General features: G+C 45.6%; 1 protein-coding gene across 2 annotated transcripts; it reads right to left on the bottom strand.

The window, feature by feature from the left end:
- Positions 1 to 3,624: 3,624 nt before the first annotated feature.
- On the bottom strand, positions 3,625 to 22,972 carry rorb (RAR-related orphan receptor B). 2 transcript variants are annotated; one of them, XM_076730209.1, is made up of 10 exons: positions 22,628 to 22,972; positions 7,309 to 7,394; positions 7,071 to 7,212; positions 6,509 to 6,940; positions 5,851 to 5,972; positions 5,506 to 5,638; positions 5,300 to 5,407; positions 5,022 to 5,132; positions 4,660 to 4,772; positions 3,625 to 4,427 (listed from the first exon to the last, which is right to left on the bottom strand). In XM_076730209.1, exons 1-10 carry the CDS (start codon positions 22,632 to 22,634, stop codon positions 4,263 to 4,265), a joined length of 1,419 nt encoding a protein of 472 aa, XP_076586324.1. In that variant the 5' UTR covers positions 22,635 to 22,972; the 3' UTR covers positions 3,625 to 4,262. The 2 variants fall into 2 exon arrangements, with proteins under 2 accessions (XP_076586324.1, XP_076586323.1); XM_076730208.1 differs by lacking the exon at positions 22,628 to 22,972 and adding an exon at positions 8,031 to 8,234.
- Between the last annotated feature and the right edge of the window lie 4,711 nt (positions 22,973 to 27,683).

Here is a 27,683-nt window from a genome sequence, read left to right as displayed (position 1 = left end):
CTTCACATTGTATGTACATCTCAAAGGAGGACTCGGTAAGGGCCCTGCATAGCTCTGAACTTCGACCCCTTCTCATCCGTCAAATGTGGGTGTTTGTGGCTCTCTGTAATGCAAATGAATGCATGCACACGCACACACGCTCTGTCATTCTCATGTGAAAATAAAAAATCTACAGTCGAGCTCGTGGATTTGTAGCAGAGTCACAGTTCAGAGTCCAGCAGAGTCCCCGCTCACCAAACGAAAACAGCATAAAATGTAAAAACGGTTTGCCAGTGTAATCAAATACACATTTTCCTTGGAGTTCCCCTTTTTTTTTGATTGGTTTCTCAAGTAAACTCACACAGTAAAGCATCTACGCCCCACTCTGCCAATCCTCTCCTCACTAGCTATGGCACTTTGAAAACAACAACAAAAAAAGTCTCATTTTATTGTATTTTTTGTTTTGTTTTGTTAGTCCTGTGTAAAAGAGGTTCTGCAGCCCAACCACCTTTCAGGTTTGGGTTACAGATTGCTACATTTTGTTTTATTTGCTTTTGCTGGGATGCAAAGACATTCTAAACAATAAATTAACAATTTTCAACACTACTCCAATTGCACGCATGTGTAATGCATCAAGAAAGTTTACAAAGCATTGGTAGAGCAAGCATCACCTCATTCAGTCTGTTTCTCTGTCCCGCACACACACGCACACACACACACACACGCACACACACACACACACACACACACACACACACACACACACAGGTTTTCTCAGGGAAAGGAGGAGGAGGTCTGGGGTGGAGTGTATTTGACGAAGTGTAGGAAATGTATTAAAAATGTCTGCGCAGTTCGTCCGAGCCGCCGCGTAGAGAGGCGAGTTTTATTGTGCGCTCTGCGATGTCAGTCTGTGTTGATGGAGTGGTAAAGGCGCGTGATGCGTTCAGCCGCTCACACTGAACAGGCTACTCCATAACATTCAGAATAGGTTACCCTCCCCACATCGTTCCCTCCCGCCACAGGTTAAGGGTCTCTGATCCGGTTCAATAAGGCCAGTTCAGAAAGGGCCGTTCACTGACTCACACATTCAGAGGTTGAGAAAAAAAATCATTTCAAATCCAACAACAAATTTTAAATTGCTTGTGTATAAATAAGAGCATTTTATTTAAAAATTCTTTCAGCTTGTGAAAAAAAAAATTGCTTTGAACTGACTGAATTGAGGTGGAATTTGCCCCCAAACCCATCGCCCACCCTGCCAATGACCCCTCCCACAAAACTCACAATATCATGAGAAGAGAAAACACAAATAAGCCCCAAATGTTTCATTGCAATGAAACGTCATGCAAATAGAACAGAACAACAATAGGCTAATAGTAATAGAAGAATAGTAGTCATAATAAGAACAATAATAATAGTAAATAGTAATAAAATAAAAAATAATCTTACAATGCAAACATGACAGTAGTAAATGCCTCCAGTTCTTATTGCTACAGTATCTTACTTACAGTGTTGCCACTCGCTCTTGACGGCACATCCCCTCTCGTAAGCCCATCCCACCCCTCTGATTCACAGTCTAACAAGGGAAAATAAAAACATCACACACAAAAACTTCAGATTCAGAGATGGAATTCACTGTCCCACGGCTGGCGGGGGGGTCGCGATGGTGCTTGATTCACAGCTTTACAGCGTGGACGTCCCTCACTGTCCCGAAAGCAGCAAAATAAGCAGTAAACATGAATGCACGGTGGTGGCAAGAGCGCACTGACGTACATGTTTTTTTTTCTTTTTCTTCACGTGCTACGTAACAATGCTCGTCATATATTCTGGGCTCTGAAGAGATGTGGACAGTGAATTCATGCTCTGTACACACATACACACAGACACATACTTATCAAAGCCTTGTCTGGGCAGATTCCATTGCCTGCATACGTTTGGCGGCGTATGCCATTTTTATCCTAAAAAGTTATTCTTTTATAATTAAATTTTTGTAAATTTGTAAAAATATTAAACCCTCTTTTAATGCAAAGTCAGAAAAAGAGCTGCTCCCTGAGAGATGCTGCGTAGTGCATCGAGCCTTAATGAGCAAGTGATTGTCATAAGAGTCACTGGCCTCTGATCTGGGGTCGGGTCGGGGGTCTGAGGAAGGGTCTTGTGAATGGATGGCGGAGACGCAGCGTGGAACACGTGGACATGAGCAGATCACTGATGTTTACCAGTGCAAACCTACAGTATGTGAGGATGAAAAGTGTTAACAGCTCGTCCGGGTGTGTCCATGCGTTTAGCTGAAGTTGGAGATTTGACCACTGTGCTGTGAACATTTGCAAACAATGAACGCAGATCTCCACTTTTAGTGCGTAAAGAACACCCCATCAGTCCACTAATCGTAAAAATTTAAGTTGAGGTAAAAATCTTAAGTGCTGCCTTAGATCAAAAAGTTCCACTTGGCAAAAGTGTCATTGCTGATTAATTATTATTGTGCAGTGGGTCACTCATTTTGGTCAATAGTTTATTTTAACAGAAGAAATTTGTCATAGTTCATGATAATAATGCAGCGATAGTGTTTACACAGTCTGCACAGTGGCCAAATGCCAGTCAACATAACATGACGGTAGAAAAAGCAACATAAAACGACAGTCAGTAAGTGCTAATATTTATGGAATGACTCAGAAAAAAGCAAACAAGTGATTGTCTCACAGCTTTCTGTGTGAAGGCTAACCTGCATTTCTTCCCATCTTTCAGTCAGTGCTGTGTGTTGTGTCCTAACCCCAGATCATACGGTGCCACATTAGAAACACTGCAGTCTGCTGTGGAATGAGTGCCATACATGGAGACGATGGGTCGACGTAATGAATGATCAGGAGTCAAATATAGTGCATTCTTGTTAAAACTGCTACCCTGTTCTGAACAGATGGAAAGGGGGGGGGGATCAGAAAGGCAGTGTGAAAGTTATTGCTCTTTAGAGAAAAGGGTCCTTCATATTCACAGCCTGGAGTGATTGACGTCCATACTGGATTGTGCAAATAGTGATGGGAGGGATGAGGGCATACAGCACTCATACAGGCTTTTGAAGTTTAGGTAAATTCAAGTTTGTCTCGATTTTGTTGTCTTTTTCGGTGGAGTTTTCGTCCACTTCTTCGGTGTGGTTTCTATCCACTTCTGTTTGCCGAAATCTCATGTCAAGGCCCTAAAACGTGGGGAATAAGGGACTGGGTGGGGGGAATTCTGTCAGAGGTGTGGTTTATTGTGAGGTCCTAGTTTCCGATTGGTTGTTTCTGGTTGATTGTTCGAAAGCAGTCCAGCTTTTGTTGGACGTAATTATTGCAGCGAGAAAAAAATGATTGATAGGACGGCAAATCTGCCAGATTCTTTTACTTGCAAAATAGAATATTTCTGTATATATCTTCACCTTGAAAAGTAGTAGCCATTATTTTCTTTTTAAATCCTTCATATGCTCTCTTTACAATTCTATAAGTTCTCGTCAGAAGGATGCAGTACCTTCTTTACATATGAACAAAATCCAGACAAGGCTTCTATATATCAACAAAACCCGAATCGGCTCCCGGTTTTACCCAATACTCTTTTACAAGTCTCAACTTTACAAATTCTGTACACAAGAAACTATCAAATAAAATAAAAACACATAGACAAGGTATAGTCAGCCCCAGTGGGCTGCTGTATATTTAAATTAGGACTAACTTATTTTAACAGAACAAGAAGTAATACTGGAATCCGCTCTGCACTAGAAGAATATCTACAATAGCTTCTCTAAAGCCACAGTTCCCTCCCCCGTCCAGCTTCTTCAACTTCACAATTTCTTCACGTGAAAAAAAAAAAAAAAAAAAATCTAACAAACAAAAAGTTTTTTTTCAAAGTTAAATCAAATTAACTTACCCATTTTTTTTTTAAAGATTGACAGCTTAAAATTGTTCCTAGATGGTTTAAAGTCTGTACATTTCTGGTCAGTCAGTTCAGTTCAGGAGACAGGAGGAGGCCCCGCTTCGGTCGTGGCTCGGGGCGCGTTTCATTTATATATACATTCTTCAGACTGTATCGGTGAACAGGATGGAATAAGTGCTGGACATTCCTAGTATTGTTGGCGGTAACTGTCTGGCAGATGACTCCTCACCCTCCGACCTGAAATGAGGCTGGGGGAGCTCAGGAATATGTGATTGCCACATTGATGACATAGTCGACACAGCCGTGGTCATCTCGTTGGACGCGGCCGTCGTCTTATTTTCTGGTTCCTCCTCTGACGCCGTTCGTTGCATTGAGACCACGGGCAGTCACTTGGGCATGGCCATGGCAGAGTTGGGGTCGGGGTTGAAGAGTTCTTTGTAGAGCGGAGGGAAGAGGACGTTGACTGTTTCCGGGTGGAGCTGCTGGAAGGCCTGGAGCTCCTCAGTATGGAGCGTGCACAGGGCCGACAACGTTGGGATTCGGCTGATAAGCTGCCAGACAGGAGGGAGAGACAGTCAAGGACAAAGGAATTTAGACTGGCAAACTACAGACGGAGACAAGATTAGAAGTGAGCTCTTTGTACGAGAGTCGAGCTTCTTGTGTTTTGTGCCTTGAGGCCTGAGGAGCTGTTTCTGCGTTTGCCTCGTCTCTTCCTTTAGCCTGAGGGCAGCGCTTCAGGGGCTACCTTGATATGACTGATTGTAGTACAAAGGCTTGGCTTACCTTAGCCAGTGCATCTTCATCCATGTGGTTCTTCTGCATTATGTGCTGCAGAGCAAAGTAGATTTTCTCCTGGAGCTTCTGGACTTTCCGAGGCTCCATCAGCCACGGCCGATCTGAGCAGAAAGGCGGGAAAAAGTGTAGAGTCGAAACATGTTCATTGAAGAGCTGTTCACAAAGTTGATACAGCATAGAGGCCTCTGTGCAGAACAGTGGAGCTACATGGATTTAATTCCTTCGACTGTGATTGTGCAGCTTGATACTGACAAAAATCAGAGTGGCTGAAGCACCTTGATTCAGTGCTGGCACTGAGTTCACGTAGGCTGCGTCCTCTTTGCTAAAAATTTTAGGGAATGTGCACTGACCTGTGGAAATTAGTACAGCTGCTGAGAACAGGGCGATCTCCTCCTCTGTCAGCTGCAGTGAACACAAACTCTTGGCAAAGTCAAACACCGCACTCACTAAGTCATCACAACCTTGAGGGAAACAGAGAAGAGGACAGCGGGGGGCAGAAAAAAAGAGATTTCGGTTATGCTTATTGTAATACATGCATGTAATACAGAACAGGGTTGCATTTTCCCCTTTTTCTTTCCCTTTTCCCCCATTCATATCAAGAAGAAATGCATAGGGAGTGATGTCTCACCTAGAGCTTTGAACATCTGCATGCCTCCATACTTCCCCTCAAAGAGCACTGTGTTGTTGAGAGGGTTGAACGCCCTGCACATCCGCACCAAGACTACCTCCAAACAACCTGGAACAACCATGAAGATGATTTTGAGCTCCATCTTCTGACCCATAACAAGACAAAGCGCTATCCCTGACTCGGTGCTGGCAGTCCGGTCAACTCACCTGACTTGAGCAGGAGGATCTGGTCATTCTGGCACAGTTCCATGAACCCTGAGATGCGCTTGGCGAACTCCACCACGTACTGGATTGCATGGGTAATCTGGATGGCACACTGCTGCCACAGCACGTCGCGGGGCTAGAACCAGACACACCCACTTTAGCCAAATAAACTCTGTACTTGCGTAGTCATAACCACGTCAGTAAATGAAACTTAAACTCCTGGCGTCCTTCCTGACTGACATTGTTGTGTAACTTGTACACAAATGGTCATTGATCCCTTGAACACAGAGGTATGAGGGACAATAAAGCACCTTTATACCTCGAGTATGGCAGAACATAAAGCCTCACCTTGCTCTGGTACATCTTGACCTCCTCATAGGAGTGTGTCTGCCAGGCGAGCTGCTGCAGCTCCTCTGTTGTGTACTGACATGTCTCCAAGTGGGACTTGATGATATTCTGAGCAATACGGTCTGGAAGAGACAACTGTGTGTTTATTCATTTGTTCCTTTCCGAACAGTGTGGTCATTCATTTATTTCATTCATTTCTACACTTGATACAGTGGTGTATGGTATGAGAATGTACGGCAAACAGGCTGCAATGTACTAAACTAACGTGTACATGTACTCTGCACGTTATGCTGCAGCTACTATGATGTTTGTATGTCGAAATTTAGGAGGAAGAGACTTCAAGCATTTTTTCCATTCCCACCATTTACTGCTTCATTTAACATTCTGTTGGATTTGTGTAAAATCCTTCATTTTAACTTCATCTTAACTTGTGCTAACAGCCGGGGCTGTGCATACAGTAATATGAGACCTTGTCAGCTCGTTGTGTAAGCCTGTCTGATCTCCTGTTCTGCTCTCAGATTAGCACTGACTCACGCTCTCTACCAGGACTACTTTGTGGGTAATTTTTCCATGTAGATAATTCATGTAGATTGTAAATAATGAACCGTTCTACTGTGTCGCTGTTGCAAAACAGAGCAAAATGTCACGCAGTCTTTACCCAGCTCTCCCATGCTGACGTTATTGGGTCCCAGCTGACTGTCCTGGTAGCCTCCGTAGCTGAACAGGTTGGGTACTGGCGTCAGGTCATACACTGGCTCCTGCTTAATGTGCTTCATGCCCGACATGTCCAAACCTGACTGGTCTGGAGACGGCTGGGTGGAATCCATCCCATAGTATCCCCCTGGGACTCCGCCTCCGTTACCATGGCCACCCTTGGGCAGCTCAATAACGTGACCGTTGGCATAGGTGCCCCCAATCTCGTGGTTAAGGGTGGACAGTCCGTTGGTCAAGCTGGACGAGTAAACCCGTGCCAGAGCTTCTGCTTCACCTGTCTGCTGCTGCCGCTGCTCCTGCAGTCGCGCCTGGTGCTTCTGGACTTCTGCGTACAGGCTGTCACGTTGCTTCTTGGACATGCGGCCAAACTTTACAGCTGGAGGCAAAGCAAGAGAGGAAGACGAATTTAACGTTTAAAACAAAACTCTGCCACCACCTTTCAGCTTCTTCTGGTAGTCTAAATAAATAAGAAATATATACATAGATGCGGATTTACTGGCCCTCACCATCTCTGGACATTCCTAGGGCGAGACATTTCTGCAGGCGGCAGTGTTGGCAGCGGTTGCGGTTTGTTCTGTCGATGAGGCAGTTCCTCTGGCGGGGGCAGGAGTAGGATGCATTGTTCTGCTGACTCCGTCTGAAGAAACCCTGGATACACGTCAACAAAGAGCGTGATTACAGACTTGAAGGTACCCGTAGAGCAGGGAATGGCCATGACGGATGAAACAGTGTCTTCAGCCTCACCTTACATCCCTCACACGTAATGACTCCGTAGTGGATACCTGAAGATTTGTCTCCGCAGATTTTGCATGGTATAACTTCAATTTGGGCTGTCACGAAAGAGAGAAGACAAAAAAAAGCACATGTGTTATAAAACACATTTTGGACAGGGCATTTGTTTCCAACCTGATTCAGTCGCCTCACAGACTTTTATTCCTCAGCTGGTGGTCCAATTTGAGGCTCAAAAACAGGACAGAAGCTGTTAGTCCGTAGGACTGACTGAGGTTACAATGCGTGAATGTGTCTGTGAACAGTGTGTGTGTGTGTGTGTGTGTGTGTGTGTGTGTGTGTGTGTGTGTGACTTCAGCTTCACAAGGGCGCGATGACATCTGGACTTTCTGTACGTCCTCATAGGAGTTTTTTAACGACCGGGACATGACGAGGACCGCATATGTGCACACACACACGCGCGCGCGCTCATTCACGCACACATAAATGACAGAGGAGCATGTGAGTGTGTGGCTTCTTTGTGTTACGTATGAAGGAGAGACCCCTGCAGGTTAGAAAGGTTGCTCATAATGAGAAAACATGTTACATCACTGAAGGACCACTCTTCAACTCTCTCTCTCTCACACACACACACACACACACTGAGAGAAACCTTTTTGGTAATGCTATTTAGCTTTTTCTTAATCTACACCTGCACTAATTGAACTACTTTTCGTCCATGTCCAAATTCTACTCACTGTGTATTGGCAGCTCCATGTACAGTCACAACCAAAGGCACAGTAAGTGTTTCAGCCTAACACACAGCAGCACCTGTCGCCGTGTCTGTGAGCGTATTATCCATAATATATGGAAAGAGAAAGCCGTGGTGCCTGTTAAGAGATATGAGGTGGATGTAGAGGTAGGCAGGTATGTCTGCTGAGATGGCACACCCTCTATAAAGAGATTAGACGGACTATCTAATCCTAAATTATTTCTCGACGACTTCCCTGAGCACTGGCTTAGCCACAGCTGAAATAGCCATTCACATGTAATCTCCTTGCATATTCCCACCTGTAGGAAAATTCTGCAGGTTTTATGAACGTTCTGAGCAGAACTGAAAATGCACTTGTTCAGTTTTATATTGCATGTTTGCACGAATTCTGCTTAACTGGTTCCCCTTCAGAACTATACAGAACTTATACTGTGCAACTGGAGGTGGTGCTTCAGAGGTGTGTATGTGCACAGAAATAGTATATGTGTGTCCCTGTGTGCAAGTCTGAGTGTATGTGTGTGCGCTGTTGTTTGACAGAATGAATTGTGTGTGTGTATACATGCTGTACAGGTATATACTGTATATGTATGTGTGTAGACGAAATGTCTGTGGAGGAATGAGTGTGCAGTATATTTAATTGGATAATCCCATATGAGGATCAATGGAGGCAGTTCTGTCTGTCTAAGCGACTGAGCAGGAACAGTCAGTGCCGTCTATACACTCTCCTTCACCTCAGGGAGTTTGACCGCTTCACCATCAAAAACATCACCAAAATTCATACCTTAATACACACAGACACTCAGTTTGATGCCAGCGCTGTGTTCTCTTTGCACAAACCTGAACACCCTGCAGAGACACTGTAGGACACCACGGTTTAGAGAAGTGAGAATACAGAGGTAACGATGGAAGTTATAGAAACAAAGAAACTCACAGAGCCACTAAGTAACTTGCAGTCATTCATTCATTCACTTGCCCCTCAGCCCACCTGTGGCCATTAGGATGCTTTAAAATGTCTACAGACTAATCGACCTCTTCCGTACACGTCTGTCGGCTCGGTTTGGATCGGTTTGACTTGCGCGTCGTTCCAGTGATTTGCACCTCCATTGTGACAGTGTTACTCAGTGCTATGTAAAAGCAGCGCCCTCTTTTAGTGCTGCTAACTGCTGAAACTGATGAGCTATCTCTGACCCTACCCTCTGACGTCACCCTAACACGCTCGGGGTGGAGATGGTCCATTTCAGGTGCGACTCAGCACAACTTGGCATGTTTAAGCTTGTAATAGAAAGCAAATCAAGGTCTGAATCAGCAAAACTCTGTAAAAACTGACCTCCAGTCTGTCGTGACCCTGAACTATGAACCGTCCTTCATGCTTGTTGCGTTATGTGTTGTTCTAGTTATCTTTATAGTTGTCATTCAAGGTGCATATGGGCCTTTAGCCTCTTTATTTCTCTCTTGTGAAAGTACAGTTTACATTTAGTACCTCGGACCCAACAATAGACCATTGTGTTGTCTGTGAATGAATGACCTATGGACGCCACGGCAGGCTGTTTGTGTGCTTAAGGTGGCGTAGCTCATGCTGTTCGTTCTGGTGCAGCTCAAGACGTGACCCATTTCCACCAGTTCCCAGCCAACTGGTTTCAAACTGGGTCAGAGCAGAGCACCGGACTGGGTCGACACACAGGCTCCATGTACACAGAGCTGTCAATGAACATGGCCTGTAACTCACTATTTATAGTGTGTAAAGCAGGTCAGTTATCAACAGACCACATGTGAGCAGCGAGCAGGAGACAGGACAGCGGTGCATCAGCCGTGCTTCTTATCACCTTCGTTCTTTGCTTCTCACAATCCTCTTTGTGTCTCTCCGCACATACTTTAAGCCAAACTCTTTGATTAAATTGTTAATCATGAAACAAGTGAATCTCTGTGGGTTTGAACAAGCTGAATGCCTTCAGCCCACTGCTGCTGCTGCCGCTGTGATGTGGATATACATACTTATTATTTCTGTCGATTTTTGCATTTTTCCACCTTAGAGGACCGCGTGTTTACGGTTTCTCTCCAGTGATTACATTATATCTTCACTGTATTTCTTTTTGCCCCATGGGAGATTGTACTCCTCTTTGTATCACATAATTATGCCCAAAGGAGCATGGGCGTGTGGGCATGTGCATTGTTTCAGCGTGTGTTTCAGAGCGGGTTTGACTGAGCGTTTCACTTAGAAAGAAGACACGGCGAAAGATAAAGTACGCGCACACGTCTGCGTGTTGACAAAGTGTTTGTGAATATGTGTGCGTGTGGGTGGGTGTGCGCATTGTCGAGTGTGTGTTGTGCTCATCGCCAGCGGGGACTGTCAGGTAGGATATAGGGAGACGGTCATGACAGCATCGCTGTTGCCAGGGTGACCACCCACTCGCTGCACTCGTCTGGCTGTCACAGCGATGATGTGCTAAGCTGTCACACTCTTAAAGGAAGTGATGTCATCGGTGCGTGCAGCCAACTCGGTGTATCATCACCGTTCGTCCTGTCGCCCTCTCTCAGCAGCGGGGGCTTTGTGAATTGTTTACCAAAGGACTCCCACTTCCACATCCAGTCAACAATACACGCCTGCTGCCGGGCTACACTCGAGCTGCAGCGGTGGATTACGGCAGAATTAAGACTTGTTATCTGTCGGGTGTTTAGAGGAGGCTGCGCTCTTATTGTTTTCAAAGTTAGGATGTATAATAATGCATTTTGGGTGTTTGATTTCATGGATTTACATTACAGAAGCAAACTTGTAGCCTCAAAGCTGCAGTGGAAGTGAATTTCTAAAATAGAGCAGAGCTGCAGAGAAAGGAGTCTGATGCAGTTATTCCCTAACCTCGCTTGACAGGCATCCATTTCCAAACTAAACCTTAGTGCGAGAAAACCTCATTTCGGTGTTTTTGGAGATTATTTTGCTCTCAGCTACATCTTTCTCAGGGGTGGGAGGGCCTTCTTTCCAGCCTGAGCTGACCCACTCCGAGCTGAGTGACTGACAGCGTCCTCGGCCAGCGGGAGCTCGAGCGTTATCCTGAGGTTATTATGTAAGAGCGGGACTGCAGCGCTGGCGATTCCTCAGCTAAGAGGAGGATCAGGCCTGCACAATCTCTTGAGAGAGAAAAAACAGAAGTAACTGGAGATGAATTTCCCGAAGAACAAGGCAAAGATATCGTTGTAGTGTGTGCTACAGTGAGAGTTGCCGCACGTGCATGTGTGTGTGGCTGATTATGGCCATGAGGGCTGTGTTGCGCTGGCACGTGTGTTATGATAATTGATTTTTAATGAGGTGAGGATCTCCTGTGTATTTCCTGGGCTGGCCCTCTCTCTAAATAGAGTCCTAATTATCTACATTGCACTGCAGAAAAAAAAGCAGCAGCCTAGCACCAATATCTTAACAATACCTCGTCTAAAACACACAAGTAGCTCACACACGGAGCGCCGTTAAGGGTTACACACACACGCATGCACACACACAGTGACGTGACCGTTTTAAAGGGCAGCTCCCCCCCGTCTGTTCTCGCTCTGTAGCAGCGCGTTAAGGCCACTAGGTGCTGCTCTACATGTTTATTTTCTATGTGTGTGCGTTTCAAGTGGGGCAGACTGGACATGCATGTTTCATTCATCCAGCCTGCAGGGTGGCTTTACAACCGAAACACAGCAACACACACACACACACACACACACACACACAGCCTTATCCACTAGAGGTTGGTGCTGTAGCGTCTCAGCTTATGGAACCCTTGAAGTCACTTTCTACCATAACTTTTGCCACTTAAGAAATGCAGACACAACTCCTACTGTACTCCCAGGGGTTGATTTGTTGGATGAATGTGGGTGGTATCTCCACTTCATTAAAAATATGCATAGCTTCTTGCCAGTTAACTAGATATCTTCTGGGAAAATGAAGGAGATCAGCACTTTACCCCCCACCACTCCTTGTTAAATGTGAGCAGCTCCGGCGCTGGTCTTAGATGTCTATATTCTGTGAATCGTGCTATCACTGTTCACCATCCATTCCACTTCAGTCTGTTTGACTTTTTCATTTGAGCGCTCCTCCTCGCTGTAAGTGGCTGTGTGACTGGGAAATCATTTCAGTTTCTCTATTTCATGATCTATTTCCATCTCTCGGCGTAGCTCTGTCTTCCCTGTCTCACAGAGCTTAGAGAGGAACAGGCATTTTTTTTTCTCCCCCCTCCTGCAGATGATGAAAACACTGAGAAAACTTTTGGTGGCGTGATCGCTGAGTGGATTAACACACACAGCTGGGAATAGCGAATAGCAGTGCTGCTTGGGTTATCTCCCCTGTGTCTCCTGTCATGTTTTCACATCATACTGTCCCATTAAAATCAATGAAACACAGCCACTGCATATGGTTTCAAACGGACTTGTGCTATGTGCTGTCACACTTTTCTCTCTCTCCTGTCTGTTTTTCCCGTCTGAAGCATCAGAAAAATGTATTGATGAGTGGTGGATTATCAGCGAATTTTCCTCACTTTGATCTGCTTTCTGTGCTGTATGTCCACCTCTCTTCTCTTTGTGGCTGCAGCGGACAGTGTTAGCGGTAAATGCCAGTGTTTGGGAGCCCTGGTGGCCTTAAGTTCCCCGTCAGCGTCCAATCATCCCTCATCTCTCTCTCCCCTCGTTTACGCGTCACTAATTTTTCAGTGCTGTGATGAACGAGTCTCAGTCCTGAAGCCAAAACATAAGCAACGGGACAAATAAAATGTGATTTAAAGCAGTAAATATCTGGAAAACTACAAATCTGATCGGGTGTTTGAGTCCATCTTTTGCTTGACAGTTTTAATGCTGCAGATAAATTTGGGTTTTGTTGGTTCAGTAATCATTTAATACTCATTGTTTCTTAATGTTTATTGATCGTGTAGTTTGGCTGATAGCGTCTCTCTGCTTTTGTTCAGTGTGTTTAGAAGCACCAGCGAACCTGTCATTTAATTAACAGAAAATTAATTGCCGATTAATTTAAGCAAAACTGTCAATCATCTGCTGGTCCCAGCTTTTCTCTGACTGGGAAACTAATTTTCTTTGACACTTTGGAGAGTCTGTGGGACAAACTGAAGATGGACTCTGGGAAAATGTGACGGCCATTTTTCTCTATTTCCTGACGTTTTAAAGAGCAGGCGTTTAATTAATTAACGGAGAAAATGCTTGGTAGATTAAACGATGTAAATAACCGTTAGCTGCCGCTCTGAACAGCAGCAGTGAGCTCCACGCTGGCTCTGAATCAGACGTCCAGGCTGATCCGGCTGATAAACGTAACGCTGGCGCACCGACGTGAGCCACTCGTGTTAATGTAAGATGTCACTCTGTCTTTGTTTGTACACTCTGCTGTTCTGTGCGTTACAGTAATAATCATAATGCCATGCAGCAGGCCCGTCTCCCCTCCCCCATCTCCATCCCTCGCCGCCGAGCATGTCTTTGTCCACCCTGTAATATAGACAGTCACACTGTTGCTACATGCTACCACCCCCAACCTCCGCTTTTCCCATCAGTCCATCGTCATCGACCCCCTCCCGCACTTTGCCAACACACACGAGCGCAAACAGTCAGAAAAACTCTCGCCCTCCCCCCATGCTGTATGTCAGAGGGCATGAGCTTGTCCAGCTTGCCATGCGGCCCCAGTGCACTCTGGGTAATTGCTCAGATAGCAGGTCTGGGATCAGCTGCGGTTTGCTCATAGAATATTGTGCTGCTGTGTGATTGGACGCCACGGAGAGGGAACAGAAGGGGGCCACTGGCTGTCATCCAGTGCATCGATTCACATGCACAGGCGCACACACACACACACACACGCACACACACACACTCGCAGAGACACGTTCAGACAGACAGAGGCACATTCAGACATGCTCGAATGCATACATTACTGCAAACTGCCTTTGAAAAAGCAGACTTTACAGTATGAGTTCTGTGCTTGCCCCCTCTCCCCCCTACACACACACACACACACACACACACACACACACACACACACACAGAGTCTCCCACCCAGTGCAGCTTGTGTCCTCAGATGGATAAGAGGAGATGGAGGCGTGGGAAAAAATCCACAGGGTAAACCCAACCCCTGCCTGAATACATACATACACACACACACACACACACACACACACACACACACACACACACACAGTCTGCCCATCTGCCCTCTCAAATCTGCCTCTCATGATCACTGTAAACACACACACACACACAGGCGTACCCTCACACTCCAGCCCCCTGGGTGACCTGTAGGACCCTGATGGCCTTTGACCTTTCCTTAAGGACTGAGCGAGTGCATCAGAGTGGAAGTCCAAGTGTGAGAGGTCTGCATCTGGTCATTACCGCCCTGAAAGCAGCCATGAGAACACTGAAGCGCGCACACACACACACACACACACGCTTTAAGCCCACTCTTTTATCTTTTATTTCCTCTGTCACACCTTCACCCTCGCGTTAGCAGACATCCCTTCGTGCACGCCGAGCTGTTTAAACGCCGCGTGGGGTCATGGCGCTCGCCGCTCGGTAAAGGTGACGTGAATCAAAGCAGAGGAGAAGATGTTTACACACACGTGCAGTGACTGAGATCCTGTTGTTTCATTCCTGAGGTGAGAGAATAACGTTTTGCTGGCTTTGGTCATGTCCTCATCCTCCCATAACCTCACGCTCCTCCTCCTGTGGTGTTTCTCTTGAGCCTAATTGTAGATGACAGTGTGTGTGTGTGTGTGTGTGTGTGTGTGTGTGTGTGAGGGGGGGAAGGGAGGGGAAAGGTGGCTATCCCACTGTAGAGAGACAGAAGTGGAAAGAGAGGGACGTCCACGGAGGGCTGACAGAAAACTGCTTTCGTTCTTACGTAAGATGAAGAGAAATTTGCCCCCCAGTTTTGTTGGAGCCGCATCCTTCAGAGCGTCGTCAGCGGCCGCTCACATAAAACATGTTAATGAAGAGGGCAGCTCTCAGTGTGAGCGGCTGACCGCATGAAACCACGAGAGGAAGATGAAACTGTCCGTTTGAGTGATTATAAGAACGCAAACACGCAGAGCAAACATATATGCACTGAACAATGAAGTACATTTACTCAAGTACACGTTTGAACTCGCTGCATTTATCTCTTAGCTGAGGAACATTTTACCAACAAAACATCATCACATCGGACCAACAGTATGAAGCAGCTAAGATCTGCTTGATCAGCATAAAACTCCCTGACCTCAGACTAGGCGACATGTATATTCATTCATATTATATTCAGCTCAAAGCAGTAAAAGTACAGAAGCACTGATAAACTGTACATTTAATCCAAATCGTGACCTGCTGAGAGCTTCTGTGAAACGAGTGATTGGGATGAATTTTGAGCAGATTATTTCCTGTGAATGAGCCTCTGAGATGACTTTTCTCTGTATGTTATACATACATATATTTTTAACCATCCTACACCCTTTTTTTGACATTCATCCTTTTCTTGGCTGGTGTTTCATGAGCTCTTTGGTTGTTTTAGCTGTTTGTTTTTCTGATGCAGGCGAGGCTGAAGCCTGAAGGCTCCTGTGAATGAGTTCGTAATCTGATCCTGTGATGAGTTTCTGTCTTAGAAAGAAACTTTAAAAAAAACACTATCATTTGGTTTTTCACAGAAATGAATTAAGGCCTACTGTGTATATATATTTAAATGTTTTCTTACGCCCCTCACGACCCCCCTGTGACGCTTTGGTGACCCCTAGTGGGGGCCAGGGCCCCAGCTTAGGAACCAGTGGTTTACTCATTAATACATCAGTAAGAATCTGAAAGGACCTTCCTGCTTTATGAGTACTTTTACTTTTAGCACGTATTCAGCCATATTTTAGCATTCGTAGTATTTTTACTCCCCAGTTTTTCAAAATTAAATATTAAGATAATACATCCGACTTTTACTTGTAATGTAGTATTTTTACACTGTGGTATTACTACTACTACTTAGGTAAAGTTTCTTGCTTTACTCCGAGTGACACAGGCATGAACACATGAATGAGTTTTAAAAAGGTTTGAATGTGTGTGTGTGTGTGTGTGTGTGTGTGTGTGTGTGTGTGTGTGTGTGTGTGTGTGTGTCCTCTCCCAGGAATGGCCGCTAATAGCTCGCCTCAGGCAACAATTTAACTCAGCCTAACAAGGTTCTCCCCAAAGTGGCCCCAGGGGCATCTCTCACAGAGGCAAATTGATCACAAAGACTATCACACAGCTCGGCTCGGCTCGGCTCGGCCTGCTCTTTACCTGCTCCCTCTCTCCCTCTCCCTCTCCCTCCCTCTCTCTCTCCCTCTCCCTTCCTCTCCCCCTCTCTCTCTCTACCTCTCCCCCCCCCCGGTGGGATGATTTAACAGAATGCCTTATGAACATTAAATCTGAGTCGAAGGAGCAAAAGCAGCAGTCCTGCTTCCGTAATTGCACACACTCTTTGTGAATGACGGGAGACCTGACGGCCACTGCTCTGCACACACATGCACGCACGCACGCACACGCACGGGTTAGGAGAGGTAACTCAGGATTTGGACTCAGTGAGAGAGACAGAAAGAGAGAGAGAGGGATGTGAAGAGAGAAAGAAAGAGACCTAATAAGAGTGTCTTCAATGAGATTACACGCACTAAAACAGGCTAATCTTTGTCATTAAGAAAAGATGCCGCGGTTGGCTAAGTCATATTATAGGCTTATTGTTTAGTACACCTGCCAGCGCTGAACACCTTCACAGAGTGCAGGCATTTAGCAGCACGGTCTGAGATGTCAAACAGCTGATGTGGACACACAGAGTGTGTTCACTGTAACGACGATTCGGTTCTTCAAAGTCCACCTTTTTAAAACGCTGCCGTAAGAAAAACAGCCCGTTTTAAACTTTGTGACCATGCACTTTTTTCAATGCATTTTTAGGCTAAAGCACACCCACAGAGGAGCATTTCATCTATATGTGTGTGTATAAAGCATAAGTTGGAATCTTATACTCATGCCAACCTACATTATATGGACTAATCTGCTCTGAGCGTTAGCTAAAGTCTAATGGGTGGTGTGCAAGCCTGGACTTTGGACACTACTATTACAGCCCTGCCGTTATTCATTGCTAAAGGCAGCTGCAGTGTGCGGCTGTAATGTGAGCATAGTTTGTGTGTGTGCGTCCGTGTGTGTTAGCATGCATGCAAGCAAACACCATCCACTGTTTTAGCCACTCTGCTCTGTTCTCCCTTATTTCTGCACAGACTGCACGATTATATAACTCTTCAGCCAAACTCTTACTCGCTGGCTCTTTTCTTATCTCATTCATTCACTCGTTCACTTTCTCCCTCCTCTCCTTTCCTTTCATCTCCTGCATCTTCACACTCTGACATCAATTTGACTTTTATTAACGTCATAGCATCTCGAATAATTTACAGCATTTTCAAAGTCGATGCAGAAAAGTCCACAAAAGGAAATTAAGCAAACAGCATGTCAGTCTACGATTCCTGCGTCTGATGTATTTCTGTTTTTGCAAGCCTCAGTCTGATTTCCCGGCCATAATGCTTCTCACTCTGAGTCTTGAAAGCAGAGTTTAGACGTGCAGGTGAGCGTGCTCTCTGACTTTGGACTAGCAAACATTGCGCTCTGGATCTTTCTCCACAAAACGACTCTCATAACGAGACAGCAGAACTCTGTAAGAGCAGATTTTTTTTGTAAAAGCCTCCCATCCAGTGCTATCTGTGGTCTCTCTGTTCATGCATTAGTCGGTTTCTGCGTTTAACAAGCGCAGTCACCCTCTTCCCAGTTCTTACTTCAATGTAAATCGAAGGAAAATGTGAATATTGAATGCCATTGTGCCTCCATTGAGACATGCTGGCTTCATGGATGAGTAAAACTGACAAAACAGAAGGAGCTGTCAGAGGACTCTATGACTTCAAGGCAGATTTAGAGTTTAGGAGTGGTTCAGGCTGAAATCCCTCCTGGCTAAGATAAAGTGGAGACACAAGCCGGAGCGTGCCGTGTAGCCCACGCTTTGTGTGTATAAAGATTAAAAAAGAGCGAGAGAGAATCGACTGAGGAGAGAAACTGCTCGCCTAGACTCCCCCAGACAGCCGCGGAGGGATAAAACCAACATGGAGTGCACGCTGAGCACATGCTAAACAAACACGGCTATGATAGCGGCTCAGTGGGACCGCAGAAGTGCCATCCAGGCCACACACGCTCAGCATGGTGGGATGTTTTCAGTAGACGGCCTGAAAAAAGGTCAGGCAGCCACGCTGGGTGAGGAGTAGACTGTGGGTGTCTGAAGACAGGTGCACAGACTGTGGGAAGTGAGTCCTGAGTGTAAGCTGCTGTGTGTGTGTGTGTGTGTGTGTGTGTGTGTGTGTGTGTGTGTGTGTGTGTGTGTGTGTGTGTTGCAACAGCACTCTGGCGGTACCTCAGTCAGTCAGTAGGGCTGTGTTGAGGGATTAACAGAGTGGCCTGCATGGGCTTGGGGTAATCTCTCCTCTCTTCTTACATAACACTGGGCCATTAGTCAGCACAAACACACAATAAACAACACAATCAACAACACGGAGCTCGACGGCGGAGCACACGGACCCCGATCGCACTGCGAACCGCGCACTCACCCCGGCCAGGTGCCCACTATTGTGCGCAATAATTGATTTCATGGCAACAGTGGAAAAGCAGTGATTTGGTGGCAGAACCTGTGCGCTAGCCTGCTGTTTGTGAGCCACGATGCTGCTGCTGGTTTCCAAACCGCTTCCTCATCAGTCAGTATGAAGTCTGTTCGTTCATAGCTGTTCGCTGCTGGTGCTCAGAGCCAACTTCTGGTAATGCAGGTGCCTCATACAGACTGCCTGTTAATGATTTCCATCATCTTTCGGTACAGACTGTTTCTCTCACATCACTTTAATCCCCTCTGTTTGGCATTTAGAAGCACTGCATATCTGATGGAAACACCAGAATGCAGTTGTAAGCTCATATAAGGACATTTGTAAGAGTTTAGCAACGTACAGCAATTATATCTTCTCATCTGAAGACATATTTCATGTTACTGCAACTCTGTTTTACTATATTGTTGTTATTTGTGCATCCAGCAGCCCACAAAAGGAGTTCTAGGTGATGAGAAGTACATTAATAACCACTTAAATCTGCTCTGCTCAGTGTTTGCTTATAAGTGGGTTTAAGTGTTATCAGTCTCAAACACATTGATCAATTTTGTACATATAACAAATAACAGGAACAAACATGACACTAAAAGAACAGACTGGAAATAAATGAACCAATAAATATACAGAATCACAGCATTAAAGGTGAAGTAAAGCCATCAGAGTTACGTGCCACAGATTTATCTAAACAGGCGGCTTCTGTTGGCTTCGGCTGAAAATTGATCCCGGGATGCTTTAGAATCGGACAAATCAATACCCGCACAAGCCTCCAACGCAAAGCAGGATGGGACTAATTCTATTGGCATGAGGCCGTCATGCGTAGTGTTGCAGCTGTGTGTGTGTGTGTGTGTGTGTGTGTGTGTGTGTGTGTGTGTGTGTGTGTGTGTGTGTGTGTGTGTGTGTGTGTGTGTTTTCAGTGCTTTCTGCGTTTGTATGTGAGCTCATGCTTATCGTGTAAAGTAGCATAAATGAACTGGAATCTGAATAACCAGTAATGAGTTCTTAGTGGTTCCCGTCTTCGGCTTGTCATCACCTTACTGGTTTGCTGCTCTTTCACGCTCCAAACCAGTTTCTGTCACCCTATCTTTCCCCATGGAGAGCGAGCCGGGGAGATTGTGATTGACACATATCGCTAAGAGAGGAGATCAAATGGCGCGGTGAGCCCCTCCTCCCGTGCTGCTCCCTCCATCACTGAACTCTTTGACCTGTCTGACCCGAGCGCATCTACGAGGTGTAAAAGCTCTCAGTGCTGCAGCGATGCAAAGCGTCTGCACACACAGGCTGAAACTGCTGCACATGCACGATAGCTACAGACGCTTCATGTTTGTGTGGTCTTCATCCAGCGTGTCTCAGTGTCTCAGTGCTCGTGTTGATTACAGCTGAAACGTTTGGCGGGTGGATGTTGATGATTGGCTCTGATTTATTTCTGCCTTATCTAACATTTAAATGCAGTGATTGAAATTATAATCAAATCAAAATGAACAGTGAAAACATTTTTGGTCTTATTATTTCTCATTTTGTCGTCCCTTTATTCTTGTTAATATTTTGAGCCTTTTCTTGAAAATAAAACTCCATCAGCAGAACTTTTGTATGCAGCCTAATATAATATAATGGCAGTGTTACTGATGTCATTTTATTATGCAACTTCTTTGTTGATTTCAGAGGAGCACCATTCACAGCACACCATCATCACGTCGCCGTTGAAAATACAGAAATAATTATCCTGCTTACAACATCCTACACAACACGAAGCCACACTGCAAAACACACACAAAGCTCCATTTTCTGAGCTTGAGAAAAGGCCCTGATGATATTATTCTGTCTGTTATTTCTGCGGCCGGCCGTGGCCACGCGATGGGGTGACATCATCTTCGGTCAGGGCTTCAGGAGTTGTGGCTATTGTTAAATGATAATTACCACGGCTCATGAGGGGCCTCTATTTTTTATAACCTTGTGGTTGTGAGCACATTTCTGTGTAAGGGCAGCCGAGACTCCACACACACACACACACACACACACACACACACACACACACACACACACACACACACAGGTTGAGAGTGGGGGCCGCACGGCCCATACTGATTTAATTCTATCTGACAAAACCCTTTGGGGCGTGCAGAGGGAGAGAGGAAGATGGAGAGAGAGAGAGAGAGAGAGAGAGAGACATGGAGAGAGAGGGGTGAGAGAGACGCTTCAGGGGCCTCTTCTGCCAACCACGGCTATAAAGTGAAAGCAGGAGCTTTCGGTACACCCCCCAAAGCCTCCCATGCACGAGAGTGGTCGCGAGGCCCATTAAAATGTGGATAAAAACAAGGTGCATGACAGAGGAGTTTGCCATGGGATGAGCGAGAGAGAGAGGGAGAGAGAGAGAGAGAGAGAGAGAGAGGGAGAGAGAGAGAGGGAGGTGGGGGGTGTTTGGCCTTCTCATGTTTTTTCCTGCCCGAGGTTTGATGGCCTGAAGCTGAGGCAGCTTTACATGACATTCAAACACTAAAAGCATAACAGGAAACACACACATACATACATACAGATAGACAGATAGACAGACAGACAGACAGACAGACAGACAGATCCACAGTTTTAGCTCCATGTTTGAACATTTCAGCCCATTTTAAGTAAAAACTGAATTAAAATGAAGTTCCTTTAACCCATTAAATAAGCTGTTGTTGGTCAAAATGATTATTGTTAATCATAATAATTAATAATTGCGTTTATTATAATGTTAACAAGAATCAGTTGAGTGATACCACTGACCAGTCATTTATCATATTATTACTGTGAAGCCTTTGGCCGCAGCTGAAGGGTTTTACTTTCTGTCTGAGCTGCAGTTCAGTTTGTGACACTGCCTCATTTTTCTGCACCTGACAGACACAAACTTTTCCGTTTTATGTGAACCTCTGGACTTTGCAGGCGTGGTTCAAATATCTCGGACAGTTTCTCCTCCAGCTGGATGTCGGAACATTCGGAAAAGCGGCTGTTTGTTTCACACGTCGAACAGCAGCACGAGCACGTTCACAAATGATTGATTAAGAAACTCAGCTTGAGGATCATCCAGCTGAACGAGTGGCGCAACTTTGCGTCAGTGAACTGAACAACATGAAGATCAGTAAATAATAATAATAATTAAAAAAAAAAACACTAAGCTGATCAGGTGAAATATTAAAGCGCTCATGTTCGACTTCTCACCGCCGAAAAACTGCAAATATTAAAGAAAAACGAAAAAAAAATTTTTTTTTGATTCAAAGGGAATTTAAACAATACATGGAAAGGCTTAGTGAGAGTGGAAAGCTGTGTTAACCTGTGTGTGTGTGTGTGTGTGTGTGTGTGTGTGTGTGTGTGTATCTGTGTGTGTGTGTGTGTGTGTGTGCGCGCAGGGCAACATTGACGTTGGATTTCAACATGCGCCGCGCGGCGCGTTACGGAAATGGGTTAGTGGAGCGCGTGAAAAGTGTGGATGAAACGTTCAATGAAGTTTATCAGCAGAACATTTCAAATTGAGCAAAAGTTCTTCTTCCGCCCATCATCTGATCTGATCTGGGGCCAGCCGATCCGCGGCGGCGTGCAGTGCAGCTCAGATGATTAAAGCTCGAGTCAAACATCATGCGCCACTTTTTAATTTTCAGTCACACTCCAGTGGCTTTGCGCATGAATTTGCAAAACTGGAGGCCTGTGTCACACACACACATACACACTCAGACTTAAAACACACTCACACATCCAAATAAACTTTCGTGCATTACAGCGTGAGGTGCCCAGAGATCAGCCGCACACCCTCCGCCCGGCTGTGGAAAAGTGACAGAAACAGCTTTGCAGCTAAAAGCTCCCAGAATAAACTTTGAAGGCCAAACGTGGGATAAAGCGTGCCGTGCCGTGCCGTGCGTGCGTGCGTGCGTGCAGCGGGATGAAGCTTGGGGAAAGTGCGGCGGTGTTTGGAGCCGTGGGATGGTCTTACCTCGCATGATGTTGGCGTTGCTGGAGCTGGTGCTGAGGCTCGCTTCCCAAAGCAGCAGTCATGAAGAAACAAACATAAACACTTAAAAATGGGGGCTGGGGGCTGCGGGGGGGAATGATCCTCGGTTAAAAATAACAACAACAACGAAAAGAGTGTAGATGATCTGCGTCGACGTCCACTGGCTGCCCTGAGTGGAGGCGTCTCTGCGCTAAAAGCATCCCAGACCGGGGCGCAGGGAGGCGGGCTGAGGTCGGTCGGTGCGTCGGTCGTTGCGCTCTGGTCCTGTGGTCGCTTTTCTCATGACATCTGCGCTCTCACCTCTGTGGGAGGGTTTCACTGTTTTCTGCGGGCTGAGGGAGGGAAGAGCGTATAGGAGAGGCTTTACCCGGCGGCCCCGATTGGACTGGAGCACTTTCCGCTCCTCCCACTCTCTCCTGCTCAGCCTCCAGCCCGGAGCCTGCACACACACACACACACACACACACAGTCTGAGAGCACTCCGCCGCTGCAGCAAACACACACAGGCAGCAAAGTTTTAATGTCACCTTCTACATTTTGTCAGCTCCGCGCAATTTAGGCTATTTTCATGCATGCAGGGAAAAAGTCCTTCTTTAATCCGGTGTCGTGTCTCAGAGGCTGCTGAAATCCATCATTCTGCCCGGTGGGAAGAGATTATTCCTTCCTCTTGGTCCCATTCCATCTTTATTTGTTTGATATTTCTCACATAAACATGTGGCAGTATGTTGAAAAAAGGCACAAAACGGATCATTTGACAACAACCAAACCAACCAAACTAATTTACAATGAGCAGAAATCAAATAGTTTAAAAGTGAAGACGAGCTTTAAAAACTGTCCTATTCCTGATGAGATAAACTGACTTTTTTAGTGTGCAAAGCTCGTCAGCCTGTGCTTTGAATATGAGCATGATTTAAAAAATACTGCTGATTTTTAAGAAAAATGGTGAAAAGCTGCTGATGAAAGAGCTAAACCATAAACTTCAGACTGATACGATGACATAGAAACATAATAACACTGGAGACAGAAGTATGACTGCTCAGGTTTGAAGTGATGGAGAACCACATTCTCTAAAATAATAGTTAAAAAAAAAACATGAAAAAATTTGATTGACTACTCGCACACATATTTTATATTGAACGTGAATTAAAAAGAGTTCTGTTTGTTTAATTAGTGGAGCTTTATTGCATATAGATAAAATGTACGTGGATATTTCACCGTCACCGCAGCTGATCATCGTCTCATGCTGATGCTCAGCTTGTAAATAACATGTATTTAAAACCACGATAAAAACCAGCACATTTGTCCTGTCGATGTTACGATGCACAGAGAGGCTCACAGATCTTATGTCACAGAAAGCACAGCAGCTCAGATGACACGAGTTGTCTCAGGTGTCCTCGGGATGGCTTTCAGGGTGGGGTCCTCTCCTTCCTCTGAGAAACTCTGAAATACTGACCTGGAAAATGAAAGAGGAGGTTCATGTTAGACCTCTGCACTGTACAATGACTGACCCAGTGTGGCTGCAGGGCATCAAAGTGCATGTGACGTAAACTACCAGCATGGCTGAAGGCCTCTTTAAAGCTCATTTTCACTGTATTATAACTCAAAATCCTGCAGTCCTCCTGGTGTGGTGTGGTGCTGTTTGGCTCACAGTTAACTGGTCTGACACCTCACACGCTCGTACAAACCCACTGCGATAACTTGCTTCACCTTCTGATGGGTAATTATAGTAGAAAATGATAAAATATGTGCACCAAAATATGAGATAACGTTTGAATTACTTGCTACTGAACATCCTTTAAAGCACGGTCTTTTTTAAGGTTAAACAGGGACATCCGAGCCTTCAGACTGTGTATTCTGGTCTTATCATTGCAGTATTCTAGCAGAATGATCACCAGGCTGAGCCAAGAGGAAACCCCAGCGGGCCGTCTTCGACCCAGGACCGACTCCTGGTGACCTTTGGTGTCACGCTCAGTGAGATATGAACAAAAACGGATCATGTCACGAATGTGTAGAAGTGAGTTTGTGTCCTCTCGGTGCTGAAAAGAGCCTCCGCCGTCACACAGGCTCAGCGTCACGCCCGGCGTTCAGCGTCTGTCATTAGAGAGGTTTTCAGGGGGATAACAGTGCTGGAGCTTCTGTCCGTCTGTGCGAGGTAGAGGAGAAGCAGGTGTGGGTGAGAGGCACTTTCACCCCCGGTCTCTTTTAGCCTCTTTAGCTGTGGCCCAGGGAGAGAGAGACAGAGAGAAACAGAGAGAAAAACTGCCCCAAGCACATCTCCACTGACCTACATTTCATCTGTCGCTTTTTTCCACTCTTCCGCTTTTTTTTTTTCATCTTCTCTTATTTCTCCTGTACCAACAGCTCCATAATTGTGATGTAATGACCAAAGCAAGCGTGATAAAATCCCAGACTGGTCAGGAGGAAACGCTCCTGGAGACAGGCAGACAGAAGAAAGAGGTAAAGAAAAGAAGAGACGGGGAAAGACAGACGGGGGGGGGGGGGGGGGGATGAAAGAGGGGGTAGTTAGCACTTAAAAATACAATAAAGGTTTCATCCCTTTTTTTTGTCAAAGCAATAAAGTGCGTCCTTATGTGATCTGTATGCTGCGTGGTCTTCAATCCATCTGAGGGCTGGGGACTCCATTAAGGAGGATTACCCCTCATTGCCAACTAGGCACTCCTCTCCCAAAGCCACGCAGATAGCAGAGAGATGACTTTAAACATGACCGAATATGTGCGTCGTCTGTCGGGAGGGGGTGGGAAAGAAAGAAGAGCACGGAGGTTGAGTTTGATGAGATATGGTGGAGTGTAGGCTGCTCTGTCCATATGGTGGTAAGAGGGAGGAAGGGAGCAGGAGAAGCAGACCGGGCCATGCCTAAGGGCTGAACTTGGAGAAGGAGAAAGCAGCACTCTGCGCCGAGATTGGATCTTAGGTCCTTCTGCCTTTATGTTCGCTGTCTGTTCCTATTGGCTGCTCATCACCTGCTACATCACCGTCTACCTGTCTGACTGACAGCCCTCCTGCCTCGAAGGTCGTCAAGTCTAAGCTGACTGTTCGGCCGATCGTCTGCGAGTCTGCTCTGTTGTTGTTGTTTTGTTTTCTTCCGGCCTTTCTTCCATCCTTTTTTTAGCCGTGCTGGTGGCGTGGCTCTAGGGATGATCTGTTGGTTGGTCCACCGCTTTGGTCCAGTGTGACAAATATCAACGAATGTTGGACGGATTGTAGGATGACACTCATGGTCCCCAGAGGACGAATCCAAATGACTTCAGCATGTTGTTTCCACCACGGCCTGCGAAAATTAGGCAAATTAGTCCACTGACTAATGAAAAAAGCCTGATTTTTACACATGACTATACAGCAATGGATGCTGTTGGTCCATCTGTCGAATGCTTTCCTCTGAAACTCTGCACTTATGAACAGAATAACACAATGAACAGAGAACAAACTGGTTTGCAGGCGTACATTTTTAAAACTTGTGCAAGAACTACCCTTAAGCAGAGCTTTTTTAGGGGGTAAACTAATGTCCCCTGGACTTAATTTAGACCCTGATCCCTGCTCCAAAGCTTCCTAGTCCCTGGGGAACCTTCCTGCGGCGGAAACGCGGCTTTAGTTGATCCATTAATTTTTCCATCATGAGGTCAAAATTTTGGTTTATGACAAAATTTGAGACACGAATGACATTCCCGTCATCCTCAGCTGGACTTTCTCTTTAGTTTCCATTAGCAAAGGTTTGCATGCTAACGTGCTACGCTAAGATGGTGAACATTATACCTGCTAATAACACTGACATTGTGCATATGTTAGCATTCTGATCTTAGCATTTAGCTCAAAGCAGGGCTGTGTGTTTAGTTTGTGTTTGTGTGTAGTTTTTTACATTTTGGGACCGTGATATTTGCTACAGCTTTATGAGTGACGCAGGTCTCCCTCTATATGTAGGTTTATCCTGCTGCGTTCAACAGTGGTGCTCGGTGTTACTGCCACAATCATTCTTTATATGTGAAGATTATGTGCATCGAAGCTTTAGGAATAATCACATTGTGTTGGGAGCCTGTGCTGCTAATCATATGCAGTGCGCTTCATATCAAAGCAAGTTGACTACATGTCCACATCAGGATAACAGATACAGCCCACAACAGCAAGCAAGTGCAATGTTTTAAAGTGATCTTATCAACACCTTCATGTAGATCAAAAAATATTAAGTGAAATAATTGTATTAAACAGAAATAGCTAAATTAGCAAACGTCTGTTCCTGAACTACCCAAAGAGACTTGAGACTTGGTTTTCTTTGCCATCAAGTCACTCACTGAATTGACATTAATTAACGCCAGCTGATACGACCCTGCCATGTGAGCTAGTGAAGGCGGCGGGCTGCCACCTGAATGTTTGGTACGCTGCAGCTTGCTAATGACAGTTAGCATCGACGTTTGGCGAATCCCTGCGTTTTGCCAACCGCAGTCACTCAGCGCTTCCAGATAAATGTTCACTTGCATGTGCAGCTGAATGCTCTCAGCTGTCTGATCTGTGTATCTACCTGCTGCACAGGCGTGTTGTTTTGAAGGAGGAGCAGACAGGAAACGTGTCCTAACAGTATTCATCAATATGTGCGCGCTCAGTCACCAGAGATTATGCTGTTTTTCTCTCATCCTTTCACTTCAGTTACCCCCCATACAGCAGGTGATCTGATTAGAGCTCAAAGCACCTTGCTGAATTAATCTGCATCATGCAAGGACAAATGCCCGTACATGAGTACTTTGCTATTAATCCATAATCTATGTGGATTGAGTTTGATTGAAAGCTTGAAAGCAATAGAATTTGGATTTGTTCATCTTGAGTTTTCAGACGTAAAGCAGAGGAAACACAAACACAGTAAAAAAGGCCGAAGCAGGACACCTTCACACAGTATCCCAACATTATGGTCAAGCTGCTGTTGTGTGTGAACACCAGCGGACAGGTAAGAAAACAGCCGAGCTGACGAGAGCAGGATGTGATAGCCCTGTTTCTTTTAAGGCTGTTCATTCACACCAGTCAGTGCTGCCCT

This window comes from Chaetodon auriga, chromosome 5 (genome assembly GCF_051107435.1).
Source record: "Chaetodon auriga isolate fChaAug3 chromosome 5, fChaAug3.hap1, whole genome shotgun sequence".
Classification (NCBI taxonomy): Eukaryota; Metazoa; Chordata; class Actinopteri; order Chaetodontiformes; family Chaetodontidae; genus Chaetodon; species Chaetodon auriga.
Note: the sequence above shows the minus strand (reverse complement) of the source record. Positions and strands in the feature narration are given on the sequence as shown.